Source organism: Dermacentor andersoni, chromosome 8 (genome assembly GCF_023375885.2).
Source record: "Dermacentor andersoni chromosome 8, qqDerAnde1_hic_scaffold, whole genome shotgun sequence".
Taxonomy (NCBI): domain Eukaryota; kingdom Metazoa; phylum Arthropoda; class Arachnida; order Ixodida; family Ixodidae; genus Dermacentor; species Dermacentor andersoni.
The window spans coordinates 158143464-158162874 of NC_092821.1; the positions used below are offsets into that span (position 1 = coordinate 158143464).

The window sequence follows — 19411 nt, forward strand, 5'->3', positions numbered from 1 at the left end:
ATGCATTACTGATTTGCATCAAACATGTGCTTAAAAATAAGCAAATTGTAGTGACTATAGAATTCAGCTTTTTTTTTTCTACTCCTAAATTTTAACGTATGTCAAGGAAAAGTGGTACTACATTTAAAAAGAAAAGCCAGTGTTATTTCAGGATTTGTAAATTTGTAAACGTTGTACCTGTCAACATCAGCATGGTGGAAGCCAGGCCTGAATTAATGTGTTTAATTCTCATGTTGGTGGCTGAGAGTTGCTGAGTGCTGTTGAATTAAGTGAAGACAGTAATTAATATATGTTGAATTGGTGGAAGTTGACTGTGAACTCACGCTCTTAGTTTAATTCTGAGAGGCTGTCTTTTAATTAAAATAATCGTGCTTGCTTAAATTTGACCACACTATTATGATTTCAGTCAGGAACAAAAAGTCTTAGTACAGAGCTTGAAGCTTAGCACCTCTGCTGACCTGTAGATAAGGCAAATGCTTTTTAAGTTTTGCACATTGATTCACTATGCATACTGCACTCATAGGGAAATGCAGCTGTCAGCTTCTGTGGACAGTCAGTTGTTAGGCTAAGTCGTTTGAAGCGAAATGATTTACCTGACTCAAGTATTATTGCACAACAAAAAAAGACACGGGCATAAGAGATGAAGACCCACCAATGCGCTTCGTCTGTCTTCTTCTCTTACATACATGTCCTTTTTTTTTTCTTTTTTTCTTTTTTCTTTTTTTTGCACAATAATACTTGAGTAATGGATTACCAACTTGCCCGGAAGGCTGCTCTCGTTTTTCCTGAGTCAAATCCTAAGCCACATTAACGCTTCTTGTTAAAATCTGCCGTAGATGTATTTATTGTTCATTACTGAAAACTTGCTGTGTCACATGGGCAATATTGAAAACTGAGGAAGGGTATGCAAGAAATGAAAAACAGGAATTCAGGCATCTGCATTTCATTGTATGCATGTTGAGGAAGGAAACAAATTAAAGAGTGACATGCAAAAACTGTGAGTATAGGCGTAATCAGCGTGGAAATAACACAAGCAGTCAAGTATATTGCAAAAAAAAAGAAAGTTCTAGATTGACATTTTATGAAGGTTCACAGCAGCCTCAAGAAAACATTACTGTATTTTGAGTTACTTAACAAAGGCATGATTCCTCATTTCCTGTAATTACATATGCTTCAACAGATGGCTGTAAATAAGCGAAATCATTATTAGAGCGAAAGCTCTGCTCCTCGAGGTACAGCTCTCGAGATCAATATCAGCACGCGTTTGACTTTAAGCCGCTGGCATGCAAGTGTGTAGGTGTGACATCATGTGACGTGACGTCGCACCTAGAAAGTTATCACACCTCAAATTTATTTGCTCCAGAGAGGTGTTGCATCTGCGCTTGCTCGAGCCTCATTGCTGTGCACCATGTAACTAGGCAAAGGTTTAACCCTTTCGCTGTCGGACCTTTCTGGCCGTGACGCACCCCCAGTGTCGGCTTGGTTTCAGGGAACGAGCATAACAGACATGAACATAGCAATTTATTTTTGATTATGATTGGTATACAAATAACATAGTCAATGCAATATGCACATTTCAGTGTTATGCAGCTGTTGTTAGTAAACATCATCAGCAGCAGCCTGACTATAAAATTCGTTCAACATCCGAATCTGACGATGCGGAACCCTCTTTCTCTCATACGACTCTGTCCGAGTCCGAATCCGAGCTCGGCTCGTATTCTGAATCGGAATTGAGCCACCGCTCCAATGAGCAGACGAAGGTCCCGCGCACTGAGCCATCCGAAAGTAACCGCGCGCAGGGAGGATGCGCTTTCAGTCGCCCGCACAACGGAGAGAAATGGGACGTTGTGTGATCAAGAAGACAGAGGGAGATGGAAAAAGGCTAAACAAAGTTCGAAGGGCTTTACGTTTACTGCGGCGAGTCGGAAGCGAGGGTGCGGTGAGAGAGCGAAAGCAGCAATCGAGTCACTCTTTTCGGAGAGGCAACGGCACGTGCGCCTGAACTTGACGCGCCGTAGCCGACACACCAACAGAAGAAAAATAAAAACCTTCAAACCGGCGGAGGTGGCAGAACAACCCTTGAACCCATAACCACACGCGCGCGACGCATGATCCAGCGAACGCGGAGCCACCGTGCCACTCAGCAAAGAGAAAGTGGGGAGTGGCAGTCGCACCGTACTCTTCAATACATGGACTAACACAGGTCGAGGCAAATATACGAACTTGTAGAAAGAGTCATCAGATGTCGTGGCCAATCCAGGAGTGCCAGCTTTGCGCTCAGGCGCGAAATTTTGAACGCGCGATAGAGAACGTACTGGTACGTCAGTGACACTGTGGGGGGGGAAGCGCGATGACGTACCGGTACATCCGTGACTGCGAAAGGGTTAAAAGACTAAATATAGTATGACGTAACGTGAGCGTGCGCACACGTTACGTCATGTTGGTGAGAACAACAGCATCTATAGTTGGAACGGTCGTTCGACGCACTGGCGCAGCCAACGTAACCGGATGGTGTCAACGCGCTCCAATGCGCCCACCCTCAAGCGATGCTCGTCTGCATGCCGATAACGTCGGATTATAAACACCTCTTGCTGCTTCAGTGGCGCTTGGTCGCTCACTCTCGCCATGGATGAAGCATGTGCCGGTGCAAGCATGTGAACTCTTCGCGGGAGGCGCGAGGTTGAGTATGAGCACCCTGCCGATATAGCTCGCCAGGAAGAAGCACTGAACAACCATGTCTAACCATGCTTAACAGAGCTTTTGCTCAAATAACTAGGTTCAAGCCATGTTGAACTCCACCCACTTTTTTTTTTTTTTTTTTCAGACTATGGATGCTCAGAGTGGCCTCATGTTTGGGATATGCATAATGGCCAACTAATTTCCGTTACTAAACTGCAGTTAATGTGTGGGATAGTTAAGTGGTTGTGCCTATGAGGTTGCTGCTTCACTTTTCGTATGCTTGGCTTTTTGTTTCTATGTGGTGTCGTCTGATGCTTTAGCCATGCTTCTAAGCAACATGCTTGCTTGGGCCCATGTGTCCTCCGCGTGTGCTTTCAGCGATTTGTGCTAACACCAATTTGGCTCCCTTGCGGACATACAAGCCCGGAGATGAAGAGACCGATAGTTCTGATGATGATGACAGTAATGATGAACAGCCTGTCTCTGTGGCAGCTTGCCTTGCCATGAAGGTGTGACTCCCATGATGCTCAGGGCCGGTCACACCTACGTGAAAAGTGCAAAGAATGGAACACTACAAGGTTGTAAGATTGCCTTGCTTATCATGAGCATGTAATTCCATGCTTGTGGCATTGTGGAATGCGTGGGGAGGCTTGCATGAGGTTTAAATCCTGGAATGGTGTGGCCATTTGGAGGTGCATGCTGCAAGGAGAAGGCAAACAGAAGGGAACGGGTACTGATAGCTGCTTGTATTGCCATGGTCATTCATATATTGCCCTCAGAAAAAGAACACCATCACTCTTTGCTTCCCCTTTCTTAGTGCAGAATATCGGCCTGGAGAGAGCTATAGCTCATGCCAATCTCTCAGCTTTTCTGTTAATAAATTCCTCTCTTTCTCTTTCCAGTGCCTCTATTTAGCTTTCAGGAGTTTGATTCAAAACTCGCAAAGCTGCCTTTTCTGTGTACAGCACTTGTTTTCATTAAGTATATAACACAGCCGAGCCTCAATATAATGAATATGGATATAGGGAAGTAAGTCTGTTTCTTGCCACTATCAGCAGGTAAACAATTATAATGATTATCTGTAATATAAAGAAGGTGTTTTCATGTTGGATGAAACTTTATTTTATTGTGGTTTCTATGTGTTCGGGATCTTAGTCATACACTGATACTTATTTAGCATCCTGTATTGGCATCATGGTGGCATATGCATCATGGCATGAGCAGTGCATGGCATGCTTTTCTTGCAACTTATATGAAAATGCTTGCCAAATAGCCCCATTATTGCATTTTGTATCTATCACATCTTTTAATGACTTCTTGAATGACTTGTTGTATTTAACTTCAGGCACTTTTTTTACTGTCTTCAATGGAGAGAACCCAAACAAAAAATTTCACATTTAACTATTTTTTGTTTGGCCAGTTGGCGAAGCATTGCTACGTGCACAGAATGCACAGACAATGGGACAGAAATAAGGACAGAGCATTTGTCCTGTCCGTCCTTAACCCTGTATTTGTCTGTTCACGTATGTCACCCATGTATCAGATTCAAGAATAGCAACATCTGGAGGTAATGTTTGAGGTAGCAGACATATCAAGGTGTTTATCATAACTTCAATGTGTGATGCATCCTTCCTTATAAGGAAAGACAATTTACAGCCTTGTATGGAATTCATTAACAAAATGATTCATTCTTTGTGTTTGTGTTCGGTTGTTCTGTTTACATTTCCTTTGTCCATAATAGTAAATCTTTTTCTTTGTTTTGCTTTCTTTTCACAGCAATTTTTGTGTGTGAAGAAGCAGGTGTGAGAAACAAATTATGAAACAGGAAACATGATTTTTGAATGCTAAAAGGACACACGCAAGGGAGAAACACACAGAGCACCAACTACCATCTGATTTATTAAAATAGAAGATGGGGTATAGTGCACTTCATGTGCATGCGCAAAACAAGAGATTATTAACAACAGTATTTTCTGCCGATACATCTGTGTTTTAAACAAGTGCAACTCAGTGGCATAAAACGTGACTGAGGTATTGCGCACACACATAATACCTTTCTTTTTGATGTGGTGTGCCTGCAAGGGTTCATTAACAGTTTTATTACTGCTCCTATCCAGTGTGGCAACGCATGTAAAGTATGGCTCACACGCGCAGGCATTGCAATGTGCATTGGGATGCCCACCATCCAATTTGTTTAGATTGTTGAAATGCTCCCTCAGTCTATCATTCAGGCCTCTGCCCATTTGGCCTACACACCACTTTCTTTAGCTGAGAGGAATCTCGTAGACTACCCCAACAGCGCAGTGCACAAATCGCTTAGCATGCTTCTTCGTGCAGACTTGTATCAACGTACTTGTGGTACAACAACATAGCCAGGCCAGTTGGTTGGGGGTGGAAAAAATGACACAGACACCCTATCTAGCTGGCCACCTTCATAAGAAGTATGGTTCTTTGGGCTAGTTGGTTAGATACAGCAATGGGGGTCATAGCGCCGGAAGACACGGACAGGAGCAACACAACCGGACGAGCACTAACTTTCAACTGAGTGCTTGTTTCCAGAAAAACCACCATATTTGTAGGACCACACATCGAAAAGGTCAAATCACTGCACGTGAAAACCAGCCGCTTCCAGAAATGCAAATTCACTTGTCATCAGAGCAACTGAAGGGGAACTGATGCAGTTATCAGTGGCCCTCGTTATCAAAGCAGCTTCAACAACTTCTTCTGTAATTTTAGCTACATTTCTATACAAAACAGAGCGCTTCTTAAACTAGGGTCTACACCCACAATCACCGCAATGCGCAGACGCACGACCATCCCAGCATCAGTTCAATTGTTGGTCATGTTCTCTTACCTACAATTCAGGCATCTCCAAGGCTGCCCAATGTAGACCTCTCCACACGATAATGAAAGGCGATACATGGCATTCTTTACACGTGACACAATAGTGGGCCATTGATTCTTTTTACAACCTGCGCATCTTTTGGCTAACGGATCTGTGGCACTGCTGAGCAATTTTTGTGGAGCAGAAAATACTACATCTACTTTAACCTTCCGTCCAATTTTGTTTAGTGCATGTGATACGTTATGCAAATACAGAACAACCACCTTTTTCATATTGTCAGAATTGCGCATGTGCGTGCCATTCTGTTTAACTCCTTTAATGCACTTCCTGCTACTGAAACAAGTACATGGTCAGAGTAACCTGCATCCGATAGACGCCCTTTTTTTATGTCAAAGCTTCTAGACCTTTTATGGGGGCATGATTTCCAGAGCGCGTTGTCAAGACACAGGTTAGCTGTTGCTCTTTTCTCTAGCTTAGAATGAGATTAATGATGCAAAAGCAGCATCTTATTGCCACAAGGATGATATTCCCAACAAATATGATTCTTGAAAAAGAAATCTTAAGTCTAAAAACTGGATTGAATTAGATGTGTTATCACCATGCTGTCAAGACATCAAGAAACAATGTTGACTATATCATTTGCATATTGAGTGGAATCAAACAGGACTAAGTTATCGTCTACATATCTAAATATTTGGTGATCCCCACCTCAGACTTACAAACTTCTATGACCTTCCATAATAGGCCAAGAAAGTATTGCTAAGTATGGGTGCTAGACACGACACAATGCAAACCCCTCTGTTGTGGAGATAGATGTGTCCATCACATCCCACGTAGATTAAATTCAAATAGAACGTAAGAAGTTCTAAGAACCCACTCACTGAAAAGCCTGTCTTAGTCTGAAACCCAATTACTCCAAAATTATCAATGCATTCTGCAACAGATGTCAAAAGGGAGCTTTGAGGCATGGACTAATACAAGTCCTTCACCTCGATAGAACAGGCTGAAATGCCCTTGTCACAATCCGTTCTAAAGAACTGCATCATCTCGCTCGAGCTTCTTGAAATAAACGAATCGTCGATGTTCAACAAGCGTAATGCATCCTGAACAAAACCAGCAACCACTTTCTGCCAAGTGCCCCTCTCTGACACGATTGCTCTGAAAGGCCTTCCAGTTTGTGAGTTTTCACAGAAAGCATGACTTTTAAGTGAAGGTCTTCAGTTTTTTCCAAACACTTTCCTAGCCAAGCTAGGTTGAGGCGAGAGCACAATTTTTTCCCTTCAGCCTTTACTTTCGTTAGTGAAACTCCCTCACCTCTTTTCATTACAAATGTACTGCTTCAAGAGCTTTTGATGCAAACTTGCCCCCAATGACGACAACAAAACCACCATCTTTATCCGCTGGTAGGATGCACAGGGAATTGTCCTGGAAGAACTGCTGCATGCGATAAACAGGTTGATGGGTCGAGGCAAGTTTCTTTTGGGACACCACACTGGCACATTCATTCAGGAGAATGTCATGATCACTGCCCGGAGCAGCCTTTACCACACATCTTGCATTGGAAATCGGCTCGGGAGCCGGCTTGTTGGGTTCTGCAGCAAACTTTGGTGCCAGGCGCTCGTCCTGTTGTCTCGCTCCTGACCATGTCTTTCAGGGCTATGACCCCATTGCTGGACCTTCTTAAGGTTGTGGCTAATTTCGTGCATGTATGGCACAACCTCGGGTCTAGTGGCGCCTGTTCTGATAACATCAGACTTGGAACTCAACCAACTTTTCTTCACCTTATGGTGAACAGATTCAGCCACAGCATGGACAACCGATTGAGGGAAACCAGCTTTGAAATGTCTAGTGATCTGGTATGAAAAGCTTGCCTGCATTGTACGAACACATGATCTCTTGAGTTAAACACTTTCATTCTTTGTCATTTCTTTAGTAGGTCCTTTGTTACTTGGGAAAGCCTGCCTACTGGTTCCCTTGCTGCCTTGCCTCCCACTTCAATTGCTGCCTCTGAAGCCAGCCTAGTTACGGTTTCATTCATTACCTCTATGTCATCTTCATCATCAGCCTGGTTATGCCCACTGCAGGGCAAAGGCCTCTCCCATACTTCTCCAACTACCCCGGTCATGTACTAATTGTGGCCATGTTGTCCCTGCAAACTTCTTAATCTCATCCGTCCACCTAACTTTCTGCCGCCCTCTGCTAAGCTTTCCTTCCCTTGGAATCCATTCCGTAACTCTTAATGACCATCGGTTATCTTCCCTCCTCATTACTTGTCCTGCCCATGCCCATTTCTTTTTCTTGATTTCAACTAAGATATCATTAACTCGCGTTTGTTCCCTCACCCAATCTGCTCTTTTCTTATCCCTTAACGTTACACTTATCATTCTTCTTTCCATAGCTCGTTGCGTCGTCCTCAATTTAAGTAGAACTCTTTTCATAATCCTCCAGGTTTCTGCCCCATACATGAGTACTGGTAAGACACAGCTGTTATAAACTTTTCTCTTGAGGGATAATGGCAACCTGCTGTTCATGATCTGAGAATGCCTGCCAAACGCACCCCAGCCCATTCTTATTCTTCTGATTATTTCAGTAACATGATCCAGATCCGCAGTCACTACCTGTCCTAAGTAGATGTATTCCCTTACCACTTCCAGTGCCTCACTACCTATTGTAAACTGTTGTTCCCTTCCGAGACTGTTAAACATTACTTTTGTTTTCTGCAGATTAATTTTTAGACCCACCCTTCGGCTTTGCCTTTCCAGCTCAGTGAGCATGCATTGCAGTTGGTCCCCTGAGTTACTAAGCAAGGCAATATCATCAGCGAATCGCAAGTTACTAAGGTATTCTCCATTAACTTTTATCCCCAATTCTTCCCAATCTAGGTCTCTGAATACCTCCTGTAAACACGCTGTGAATAGCATCGGAGAGATCGTATCTCCCTGCCTGACGCCTTTCTTTATTGGGATTTTGTTGCTTTCTTTATGGAGGACTACAGTGGCTGTGGAGCCGCTATAGATATCTTTCAGTATTTTTACATACGGCTCGTCTACACCCTGATTCCGCAATGCCTCCATGACTGCTGAGGTTTCGACAGATTCAAACGCTTTCTCGTAATCAATGAAAGCTATATATAAAGGTTGGTTATATTCCGCACATTTTTCTATCACCTGATTGATAGTGTGAATATGGTCTATTGTTGAATAGCCTTTACGGAATCCTGCCTGGTCCTTTGGTTGACGGAAGTCTAAGATGTTCCTGATTCTATTTGCAATTACCTTAGTAAGTAGTTTGTAGGCAACTGACAGTAAGCTGATCAGTCTAGAATTTTTCAAGCCTATGGCGTCCCCTTTCTTATGGATTAGGATTATATTAGCGTTTTTCCAAGATTCCGGTACGCTCGAAGTCCTGAGGCATTGCGTATACAGGGTGGCCAGTTTCTCTAGAACAATCTGCCCACCATCCTTCAACAAATCTGCTGTTACCTGATCCTCCCCAGCTGCCTTCCCCCTTTGCATATCTCCCAAGGCTTTCTTTACTTCTTCCGGTGTTACCTGTGGGATTTCGAATTCCTCTAGACTATTCTCTCTTCCATTATCGTCGTGGGTGCCACTGGTACTGTATAAATCTCTATAGAACTCCTCAGCCACTTGAACTATCTCATCCATATTAGTAATGATATTGCCGCCTTATTGCCGCATACATCTGATTCTTGCCAATTCCTAGTTTCTTCTTCACTGCTTTTAGGCTTCCTCCATTCCTGAGAGCATGTTCAATTCTATCCATATTATACTTCCTTATGTCAGCTGTCTTACACTTGTTGATTAACTCCGAAAGTTCTATTCTAGCTGTAGGATTAGAGGCTTTCATACATTGGCGTTTCTTGATCAGATCTTTCGTCTCCTTCGATAGCTTACTGGTATCCTGTCTAACGGAGTTACCACCGACTTCTATTGCACACTCCTTAATCATGCCCACAAGATTGTTGTTCATTGCTTCAACACTAAGGTCCTCTTCCTGAGTCAAAGCCGAATACCTGTTCTGTAGCTTGATCTGGAATTCCTCTATTTTCCCTCTTACCGCTAACTCATTGATCAGCTTCTTATGTACCAGCTGCTTCCGTTCCCTCCTCAGGTCTAGGCTAATTCGAGTTCTTACCATCCTATGGTCACTGCAGCGCACCTTGCTGAGCACGTCCACATCTTGTATGATGCCAGGGTTAGCGCAGAGTATGAGGTCTATTTCATTTCTAGTCTCGCCGTTCGGGCTCCTCCACGTCCACTTTCGGATATCTCGCTTGCGGAAGAAGGTATTCATTATCCGCATATTATTCTGTTCCGCAAACTCTACTAATAACTCTCCCCTGCTATTCCTAGTGCCTATGCCATATTCCCCCACTGCCTTGTCTCCAACCTGCTTCTTGCCTACCTTGGCATTGAAGTCGCCCATCAGTATACTGTATTTTGTTTTTACTTTACGCATCGCTGATTCCACGTCTTCATAGAAGCTTTCGACTTCCTCGTCATCATGACTGGATGTAGGGGCGTAGACCTGTATAACCTTCATTTTGTACCTCTTATTAAGTTTCACAACAAGACATGCCACCCTCTTGTTAATGCTATAGAATTCCTGTATGTTACCAGCTGTGTTCTTATTAATCAGGAATCCGACTCCTAGTTCTCGTCTCTCCGCTAAGCCCCGGTAGCACAGGACGTGCCCGCTTTTTAGCACTGTATATGCTTCTGTTGGCCTCCTAACTTCACTGAGCCCTATTATATCCCATTTACTGCCCTCTAATTCCTCCAATAGCACTGCTAGACTCGCCTCACTAGATAACGTTCTAGCGTTAAACGTTGCCAGGTTCATATTCCAATGGCGGCCTGTCCGGAGCCAGGGATTCTTAGCACCCTCTGCAGCGTTGCAGGTCTGACCGCCGCCGTAGTCAGTTGCTTCGCAGCTGCTGGGGACTGAGGGCCGGGGTTTGATTGTTGTGTTCATATAGGAGGTTGTGGCCAAGTACTGCACCAGGGTGGCCAGTCCTGCTCTGGTGAGGGAGTGCGTTACCGGTTCTGGTTACAGGCCGCACTCCACGCCTGTTTATGCAATTTTATCAACATGCGGACTTTTTTTTTTTTTAATCCGGTGGAAAATTGCGCGGGACTGGGATTCGAACCACGGACATCTTGCACGCAAGGCGGGTGTTCTACCTCTACGCCACGGCTGCACGCTAATTCATGGACTAAAGCAACATTAAAGCAACAAGCAGAGGGCAGTAAATACAACGTTAGACTAAAGCAACAAGCAACATGACTAAAGTCATGGACTAAAGCAAACATTTTCACGTTGCCCTACCTATATCACACTCTTACACAAAGGTACATCCCTTGGGGTCTATATCTGCCACACGACGATAATCGTCATCTGCCTTCAATTGCTTGCGTTTCCTTTCTTGAAAAAGCCGCGCCTGCTACTTTCCTGTAGGGAATATGTCATGCTGATAACGCGAATGCCGTTCGTTACTGGGAAGTACTGGGCTCGCGGTGTTAAAGAAAGGAAATACGGATAAGACATGACGATTATCGTTGTGTGGCAAGATGCGACTCAAAGGGCGTAAACTTTTCTTAGAGTGCACGTTGCCCTGTCCACGTTTTTCAGCACGTTCTCTGCTTATTCCTGAGATTTCAGGCTGAGTCGACGTGCAATAAAGCACTCCGTCAAGGTCGGGGAGTTGATGTGAACTCCTATACTTGAAAGGAGTCTTTAAATCAAAAAGAAACGACAAACAGTGTTGACGCTCTGCCGTAACGCCCTCCTCTTGCGCCGAGTCATGGTCTATCCCGGAAGCGCCGGTGAAAACTCCAAATGGTTATTGTCCAGTGCGCATTGGTTTGTTTTCTTCACGGGTGCTTTGTCATTTTCACACCTTTTCTTTTTGTTCCTGGGCTTCGGAGTCATCTTCGTCAGCTACTGTGGTAAATTCGGAAGTATCAGCGTTTTCTGATAGCAGTGGCTTCTCACGAGGAATGCGCACCTCTTTGCCGTCTATAAGGTGCACGAAGTCCCTAATTATGAATCACGGTTGGAAGTGCAACTCACAGACGGCACAAGATTCATCCAGTGTCTTATCTGCACGGTGGAGGTTCCTCTCCCATTCCATTTGCTGTTCTTCATCACATGTAACGTTGAAAAAAGACGCCTTTAGTGCATCTTTCACGCGACTGTAGCTAGTTCCGCACCCGGGTGCAAAGTAGTAATTTCGACGGCGGCTTGCCAAACTCACTCACAGCGCACATTGAGTGAAGCGTCAAGCACAGTGCAAGCACAGAGGATACTGCTGAAAACGCCGGCTGGATTTGCAGTCGACAGCACGTCGATCCAACAGAACACACTCCACACGAATCGAGGGGAAGATTTCAGGAGAAACAGGTGGCAGCGCCTCTGGTAGGCGCCAGAGCAGTCGACACTGAGTGCGTCACGGCGACGCGGCGCAGGGATGCAGCAGTGAACACACTGCCCCTATTCTAGTACACTGTAGTTATGGGTGTTCTGTGACGCTGTTACAGTGTACTAGAATAGGGGCAGTGTGCTCACTGCCGCATCCCTATTCTAGTACACTGTAACACCGTTTCCGAAGCACACAGAGTTAACAGATCACACGCGCGCAGGCTCCCAGCTCCCGACAGTACCGGAAAGTTGCTGCATAACCCGCGCGCTTTCGAATCGCTTGTTGTGGGCCCTGTTCTCCAACGGTACGAAGCGCTTTCTTTCGCTGCACACGCTGTGCTGGTCCGCGCAAGACGAGGCTTTCGCTGAATCTGAAACTGAGACGCGTCGCATAACACTCGGGACACGATATATCACTGCGCGCTCGCTGCAGCGGTAGAAAAGGGTTGCATCACCTTGATTTGCACAAGCAGTCTCCTGGAGCTTACGCCGGTCCCAATAAAGACTTTTTCTGAAACTGAGACACGTCGCATAACACTTGGGGCACTTCATATCGATGCGCGCTCTCGCTAAAACGTTAGAAAAGGGTTGCATCGCCTTGATTTACACAGACAGTCTGCTGGGGCTTACGCCGGTCGCAGTAAAGACTTTCCTGAAACTGAGACGCTTCGCATAACACTCGGGGCGCTTTTTATCGCTGCGCGATCTCGCTGCAGCGGCAGAAAAGGGTTGCATCGCCTTGCTTTGCACAGGCAGTGTCCTTGGGATCACGCTGCTCGCAATACACTTTTCAGAAAAACTGAGACGCATCGCATAACACTCAGGGCTCGATATATCGCTGCGCGCTCTCGCTGCAACAGTAGAAAAGGGTTGCATCTCCTTGCTTTGCACAGGCAGTCTCCTGGAGCTTACGCTGCTCGCAGTTATACACTTTTCTGAAACTGAGACGCGTCGTATAACACTGTGGGCGCTTTCATTCGCTGCGCGCGATCGCTGCAACAGGGCAAAGTGTTTGCTGTGCCTTTATCTGCGTAAAGAATTTTTCTGAAACGCGACGCAAAACCCCCAGGGCTCTTTTTCCGGCTACGCGCGCGGTTTACGTATCTGCAAGTTATGTTTACCTGCATGTTTCTGCTTCTTGTCTGTCACCACACAAGGGCTGCAGCTTAAGTGCTTTCAGAACTTTCAGTCATCACAGCTGCGTAATGATTTTAAATATTGTATTGCGACCGGCGTAATCCCCAGGAGAGTGCCTCTGCAAAGAAAGGCGATGCAACCCTTTTCTACCGCTGCAGCGAGAGCGCGCAGTATATCGCGTCCCTAGTGTTATGCGACGCGTCTCAGTTTCAGAGAAGTCTTTATTGCGACCGGCGTAAGCTCCAGGAGACTGCCTTTGCAAATCAAGGCGATGCAACCCTTTTCTACCGCTGCAGCGAGAGCGCACAGTATATCCCACCCCAAGTGTTATGCGAGGCGTCTCAGTTTCAGAAAAATTGTTATTGCGGGCAGCGTAAGCTCCAAGGAGACTGCCTGTGCAAATCAAGGCAATGCAACCCTTTTCTAACGCTGCAGCGAGAGCGCGCAGTATATCCCACCCCGAGTGTTATGCGAGGCGTCTCAGTTTCAGAAAAATTGTTATTGCGGGCAGCGTAAGCTCCAAGGAGACTGCCTGTGCAAAGCAAGGCGATGCAACCCTTTTCTACCGCTGCAGTGAGAGTGCGCAGCGATACCGTATTTACACGATTGTAAGTCAACTCGAATGTAAGTCGACCCCCCCATATTGCGTGACAGGAAAAAAAAAGAAAGCGGGAGCATACCCAAGGGCGCATTCAATAACGAAAATTTATTAGTAGCTGAAATTGTCATTAGACTCAATCGACGTGAACGACCTGTTCTACAGTGTCCCGAGGCCAGCGGTGGTACAAGCAGTAGAAGAAGCCATCGACACGTTGGGCTACACCAAATTTCAGGACGTGTGCAAGTGCAGTATTTCTAGTTTTGTGAACTTGTTAAAACTGTATCTACATGGTGCATTTATCGAATATGGTGACAGTGTGTACGAGCAGAAGGATGGCATCGCTATTGGTTCTTGTATAGCTCCCGTGCTTTCTGACTTATTTTTGAGTGTGGGAGACAGGAAACTTGCCGCCTTGTTTGGAGAAACTAACATAACTACCTGTTTCAGATATGTTGGCGATTATTTGGTGTGCATGAAAGAAAACCAAACCGATCCATTTAGCGCAGAAACTGTCATCAGCATGTTCAAAAAAGCGCATGAAGGTTTAGAGTTCACGTACAAGACTCCTACCGAAGGTCGATTGCCGTAGTACCTTGATATAAACATTAGGCTCAGAGGCTCCCACATCTGCTGGTGCTACAAAACTAGAGGAGAAAAAGAAATCGTGAGGTATGATTTTTGCCATTCTAAAATCATAAAAAGAGGCATCGCCAAGGCTTGCATCAGTCAAGCAATTGAAAAATCATGCCGCCATGCTGTGAGGGAGAGCATCGATTTGCAAGTAAGCCGCTTAACAAACAGTAGGTACCCGAACAGCATGGTGGTGCAAATCTTTGAAAACTTGCTGCCCGAAATCAGAGCCAAAGGGAAAAGGCAGAAAACACAGGAAAAATTGAAAAAAAACACGTGGTGTTGCCTTACATCTATGGCTTGTCACATAGGATAAAAAAGACAGCCGAACGCCATGATGTTCAAGTTCTGTTCTCCGCCCCGCAAAAACTAAAAGGCATGTGCAAGAGGGTGAACGCAGGATCCAAAGAGGCCAACCCTTGTGCTACGGTCTGTTAGACTAAACATGTGAAAAAGTACGTGGAATGCGCTACTTCAGTTGTTTACCAAATCCCACTAGATTGCGGGAAAGTATACATTGGGCAAGCTGGACGTTGTCTAAATGATAGATTACGGGAGCACAAATACACGTGCCAGCTTCTGACAGCATCTAGCAACTTGGCCGCACATTGCAAACAATGCAAATGCTCCCTGTTACTAGAAAGCACCACAGTCATTGGAACATCAAAAAACAAAAACGGAGCGAGAAATATGGGAGGCGCTTGCGATAGCTAAAGAAAAAGAGATGTGCGTAAGCACTCCGTCCATCGCGCTTATCAAAGCTGAGGTCAAGTTTGCCAGGGCAAACGGGTGCATGTGAACGATGTATGCCTGACCCAAACTATGATCACATGTCGTCACCTTGTCATATCTTTTTATATGTACCCCCCCCCCCCCCCCCGCATCATATCTCCTTGTATATAAGCGCGTTCTTTAACAGTATTAAACAGTTGGTAGTTTGCGCTACGTCCGTCCACGTCCTGTCCTTCCTTAATATCGTGTTTGTAAAACTGAGCGCAATATAACCATGAACGTTCACCAACTAGCCCCCTTCATTGCTTTACTAAATGTCATTAGACTATTCGTCTTCACTAGTGCTGCCATCATCATCGTTGCTGCAGTCCCACAGCGCGCCTTGGTCCAGCCAAATTTCACATTTGGCAAACGACCGCACCACGACATCTTGTGGAACAGCAGCCCACGCCGAATGCACCCAACCACACGCAGCCGTCAGGGAGGCTCTTTTGACAGGTCCGGTTGGCGTAATTTCGCAGTATTCTGCCGCCAGCCACTCATACTCACGACGGAGCAGGGCCTTAAAATGCGAAGGTCCGGTCTTGTTTCATGACCATGTCGCACTTCACTGGCAGGGAGCGATCACGCATTTCAGCGACGTACACCGCAAGCTTAGCCTACAGCTCCGGAAATCAACCACACTTCTGCACGTGGGATATTTCTCACTTGCCGTCACAGGTGAAAATTTCGCTTCACTGCAGTCGCCACTCTTGCTCCACACGTTCAGAAACATATAAATTGTGGCCCACTGCGCAGTGATTTGTTTCTTCGGCGTAAAGGATCACAGCCCTCTTGAACGCTGCTATGAACGAGTGCCGAACGATTAGTAGGCCTGGAGCACTCATGACGACTGGGGAAGCATAGAAGTAGCACATAGCCGGCAGTCAAGTGGAACGCGTCAAACCAATGTATGCCCAATGTCTGCTCTTCCATGAACTACCGATACTCCCTGCAAGCGCCACCGTTCTGAGGGTGCCGCCGCAAATAGGAACAGCGGCGCTTCCATCAACTATCGACACCCCCCCCCCCCCATGACCGTTGCGTGCACTGCAAAACTCTCAAAAATGTTGAAAAACCCTTCCAAAAAGCGAACAAACGCGCGAGATAGCGAAAAGATACGAGTAGGGCCATAGAGGAAACATAAAATTGTAACTACGTTGTAGCTCCCGTTGGTCTCGCTTTTTTGACGGGGCCATGTTTTGGTTTCAATTGTAAGTAGACCCCCCAACTCCAGACTTTCAAATTTTAACAAAGTGGTTGACTTACAATCTTGTAAATACAGTAAATCGCGCCCCGAGTGTTATGCAACGCGTCTCAGATTCAGAAAAGTCTTTATTGCGAGCAGCGTAAGCTCCAGGAGACTGCCTGTGCAAGAAAGGCGATGCAACCCTTTTCTAACGTTGTAGCGAAAGCGCGCATCAATAAAAAGCACCCAGAGTGTTATGTGACGCGTCTCAGTTTCAGAAAAGTCTTTATTGCGACCCTCGTAAGCCCCAGGAGACTGCCTGTGCAAGTCAAGGCGATGCAACCCTTTTCTACCGCTGCAGCGAGAGTGCGCAGTACATTGCACCCCGAGTGTTATGCGACGTGTCTCAGTTTCAGAAAAATCTCTATTGCGAGCAGCATAAGCTCCAGGAGACTGCCTGTGCAAAGCAAGGCGATGCAACCCTTTTCTACTGCTGCAGCGAGAGCGCGCAGTATTTCGCACCCCGAGTGTTATGCAACGCGTCTCAGTTTCAGAAAAATCTTTACTGTGAGCAGCGTAAGCTCCAAGGAGGCTGCCTGTGCAAAGCAAGGCGATGCAACCCTTTTCTACCGCTGCAGCGATATATCGCGCCCCGAGTGTTATGCGACGCGTCTCAGTTTCAGAAAAGTCTTTATTGCGACCCTCGTAAGCCCCAGGAGACTGCCTGTGCAAATCAAGGCGATGCAACCCTTTTCTACCACTGCAGCGAGAGCGCGCAGCGATATATCGCGCCCCGAGTGTTATGCGACGCGTCTCAGTTTCAGATCCAGCGAAAGCCTCGTCCCGCGCGGATCAGCACAGCGTGTGCAGCGAAAGAAAGCGCTTCGTACCATCGGAGAACAGGGTCTACAACAAGCAAGCGACTCAAAAGCGCGTGGGTTATGCAGCAGCTTTCCGGTACTGTCGGGAGCTGGGAGCCTGCGCGCGTGTGATCTGGTAATTCTGTGTGCTTCGAAAACGGCGTCGTAGAACACCTATAATGGCATCGTTGCATTCGCTACATTTGAAGGTGTGTTTGCCCGTCAAATTTGGCAGGCCGTCTGGCAACATTGACCCGCAAAGCTGGCAGCAAACTTAAACCACGCCAGTCAGAACTCTGCCGTTTGTTTTCGTGTGCGCCCTGTTCGTCGTGTTGCTAGTATGGCAAGTTAGCCAACAGCTCGGAAAAAGCCGCTTGAACTTCATGAGAAAATAAGTTTTGAATGAAGTTCGCACCGGCCGGCTTTCAAAGACTGAAATTGCGTGCAAGTTCGGCATCGCGAAAAGTACCGTGAGTGGTATTGTGAAAGACGAAGCGCGGATTACCAGTGCTCTGCAAGATGGTGAGTTTGCGCCGAAGCATAAAAGGATGCGCACAGCTATGCACAAAGGCCTAGAAGACATTCTTCTTGCTTGGGTAAAGAGAGCGTGCAATGCGAATTTGCCAGTGAATGGAGTCATATTGAAAGCGAAAGCAGAAGAAATTGCACTGCGGCTGAATGTGGAGTTTGCATGCAGCGATGGGTGGCTTGACCGTTTCCGCAAAAGGCATTAACTGGCCTTTCGTTGCGTTGTCGGTGAGGCCGCTGCAGTGGACGAAACAGCCTGCAGCGATTGGAGGCAGAACAAACTGAATGACCTCATGGAAGAATGTGACCCTCAAGATATATACAACGTGGACAAAACTGCCCTTTTCTACCAGCTGCTTCCAAACAAAACGCTCGCATTTGCTGGTGATAACTGTGTGGCGGGCAAGTACAGCAAGCTTCGGGTAACGGTCTTCGTGGGCACAAATATGACTGGGGCTGACAAACTAAGGTTGCTGGTGATTGGGAAGTCTAAAGCACCACGCTGCTTTAAAAGCATAAAAATGCTGCCGGTCATGTACATGGCTAATTCGAAAGCGTGGATGACGCAAGCGCTTTTCGAGCAGTGGCTTCAGGAGATGGATCATCACTTCCAGAGAGAGAAGAGAAAAGTTCTCTTTGTTGTCGATAACTGTCCCGGACACGGTCACGTTGCTGGACTTTCTGCCATCCGTCTAGAGTTTCTACCAGCAAATACAACTGCGAAGCTACAGCCCATGGACCAGGGAGTAATCAGCAGCTTGAAGAGGCACTATCATCGCTCTCTGTTGCAGAGGATGCTAATTTGCATGGAGAGCGGTAAAGAGTACACAGTGAACCTGTTAAGTGCTGTCCACTTACTAACAAGTGCCTGAGGCCAGGTTACTGAAATGACCATTGCCAATGCCTTCCACCATGCAGGGTTTACGGCACCTAGCGACAGCTCAGAGCAGAATGACTGCGATACTATGAGTGAGGACTCTACTGTGAACTTGGAGGAGAGCAGCATTGTTTCTATGCTGAAGCAGTAAGGGTGTCTCCATTGACATGAGTGCGTATGTCAGCATTGATGAAGGTGTGCAAACATGCAGGGCTGACACAGTGGAAGCTTTAATTGAAGAGGTGCTCGACCTGCCATCAGAAACTGCTGCTGACGATGACAGCATCAATGTTGTGCCTGAATCTGCACAAGTGACCTGCAATGCAGCTGACGCTTGCCTTGATACTTTAGTGCAGTTTTTTGAACAGTGTGAGGGCACTGAGGAATATCTTAGAAAATTAAGTGAGATGTCTGCATTTGTAGCAGCCAGGCGATTTTCTCTACAGGCACAAAAAAAATAACAGACTGGGTAACAGTCAACAGTGCCTGATGCCTTACTAGGGCAATGTGTAGTAGACCACTAGCAGTGCAATAAATGCTTATATTGCAGCTATTTCTTTCCCTGAAAGGCCATTTCATTCATTTGTTCTCATATACGAGGTATTTGGACACACACTGCACACTCAAACATAATTTTTAGAAGCACTCCTGATTAGACTGACTTCTGATAAGACGAACACCTTTCATGATCCCTTGGAGTTCGTCTTAAAGGGAGTCTACTGTATACTGAGTTTGCACTTTTCTCATCGCTAATTCAACATCTCCATAAAGCTCATCTACATTATAATCATTGTGACTGTATGTTGGAGCGTAGGCTTGTACTACTTTTAATCTATACCTCTTATTAAGTTTG

At 46.0% G+C, this 19411-nt stretch overlaps 1 protein-coding gene across 11 annotated transcripts in view; it reads left to right on the forward strand.

Annotated features, from left to right (window-relative positions):
• Positions 1 to 19411, forward strand: part of LOC140219924 (sodium-independent sulfate anion transporter-like) — a 521780-nt gene that overhangs the window by 487525 nt on the left and 14844 nt on the right. For 6 of the 11 annotated variants that reach the window (XM_072290106.1, XM_072290099.1, XM_072290105.1 and 3 more), the window contains exon 19: positions 3058 to 3257. The exons of 2 other annotated variants lie outside the window; for them this stretch is intronic. In XM_072290106.1, the coding sequence (XP_072146207.1) occupies positions 3058 to 3194 (137 nt within the window). In that variant the 3' untranslated portion in view covers positions 3195 to 3257. Of the gene's footprint in view, positions 1 to 3057; positions 3261 to 4455; positions 4668 to 19411 lie in introns of those variants that run through there. 3 more of the 11 variants (XM_072290100.1, XM_072290101.1, XM_072290104.1) reach the window with 3 other exon arrangements.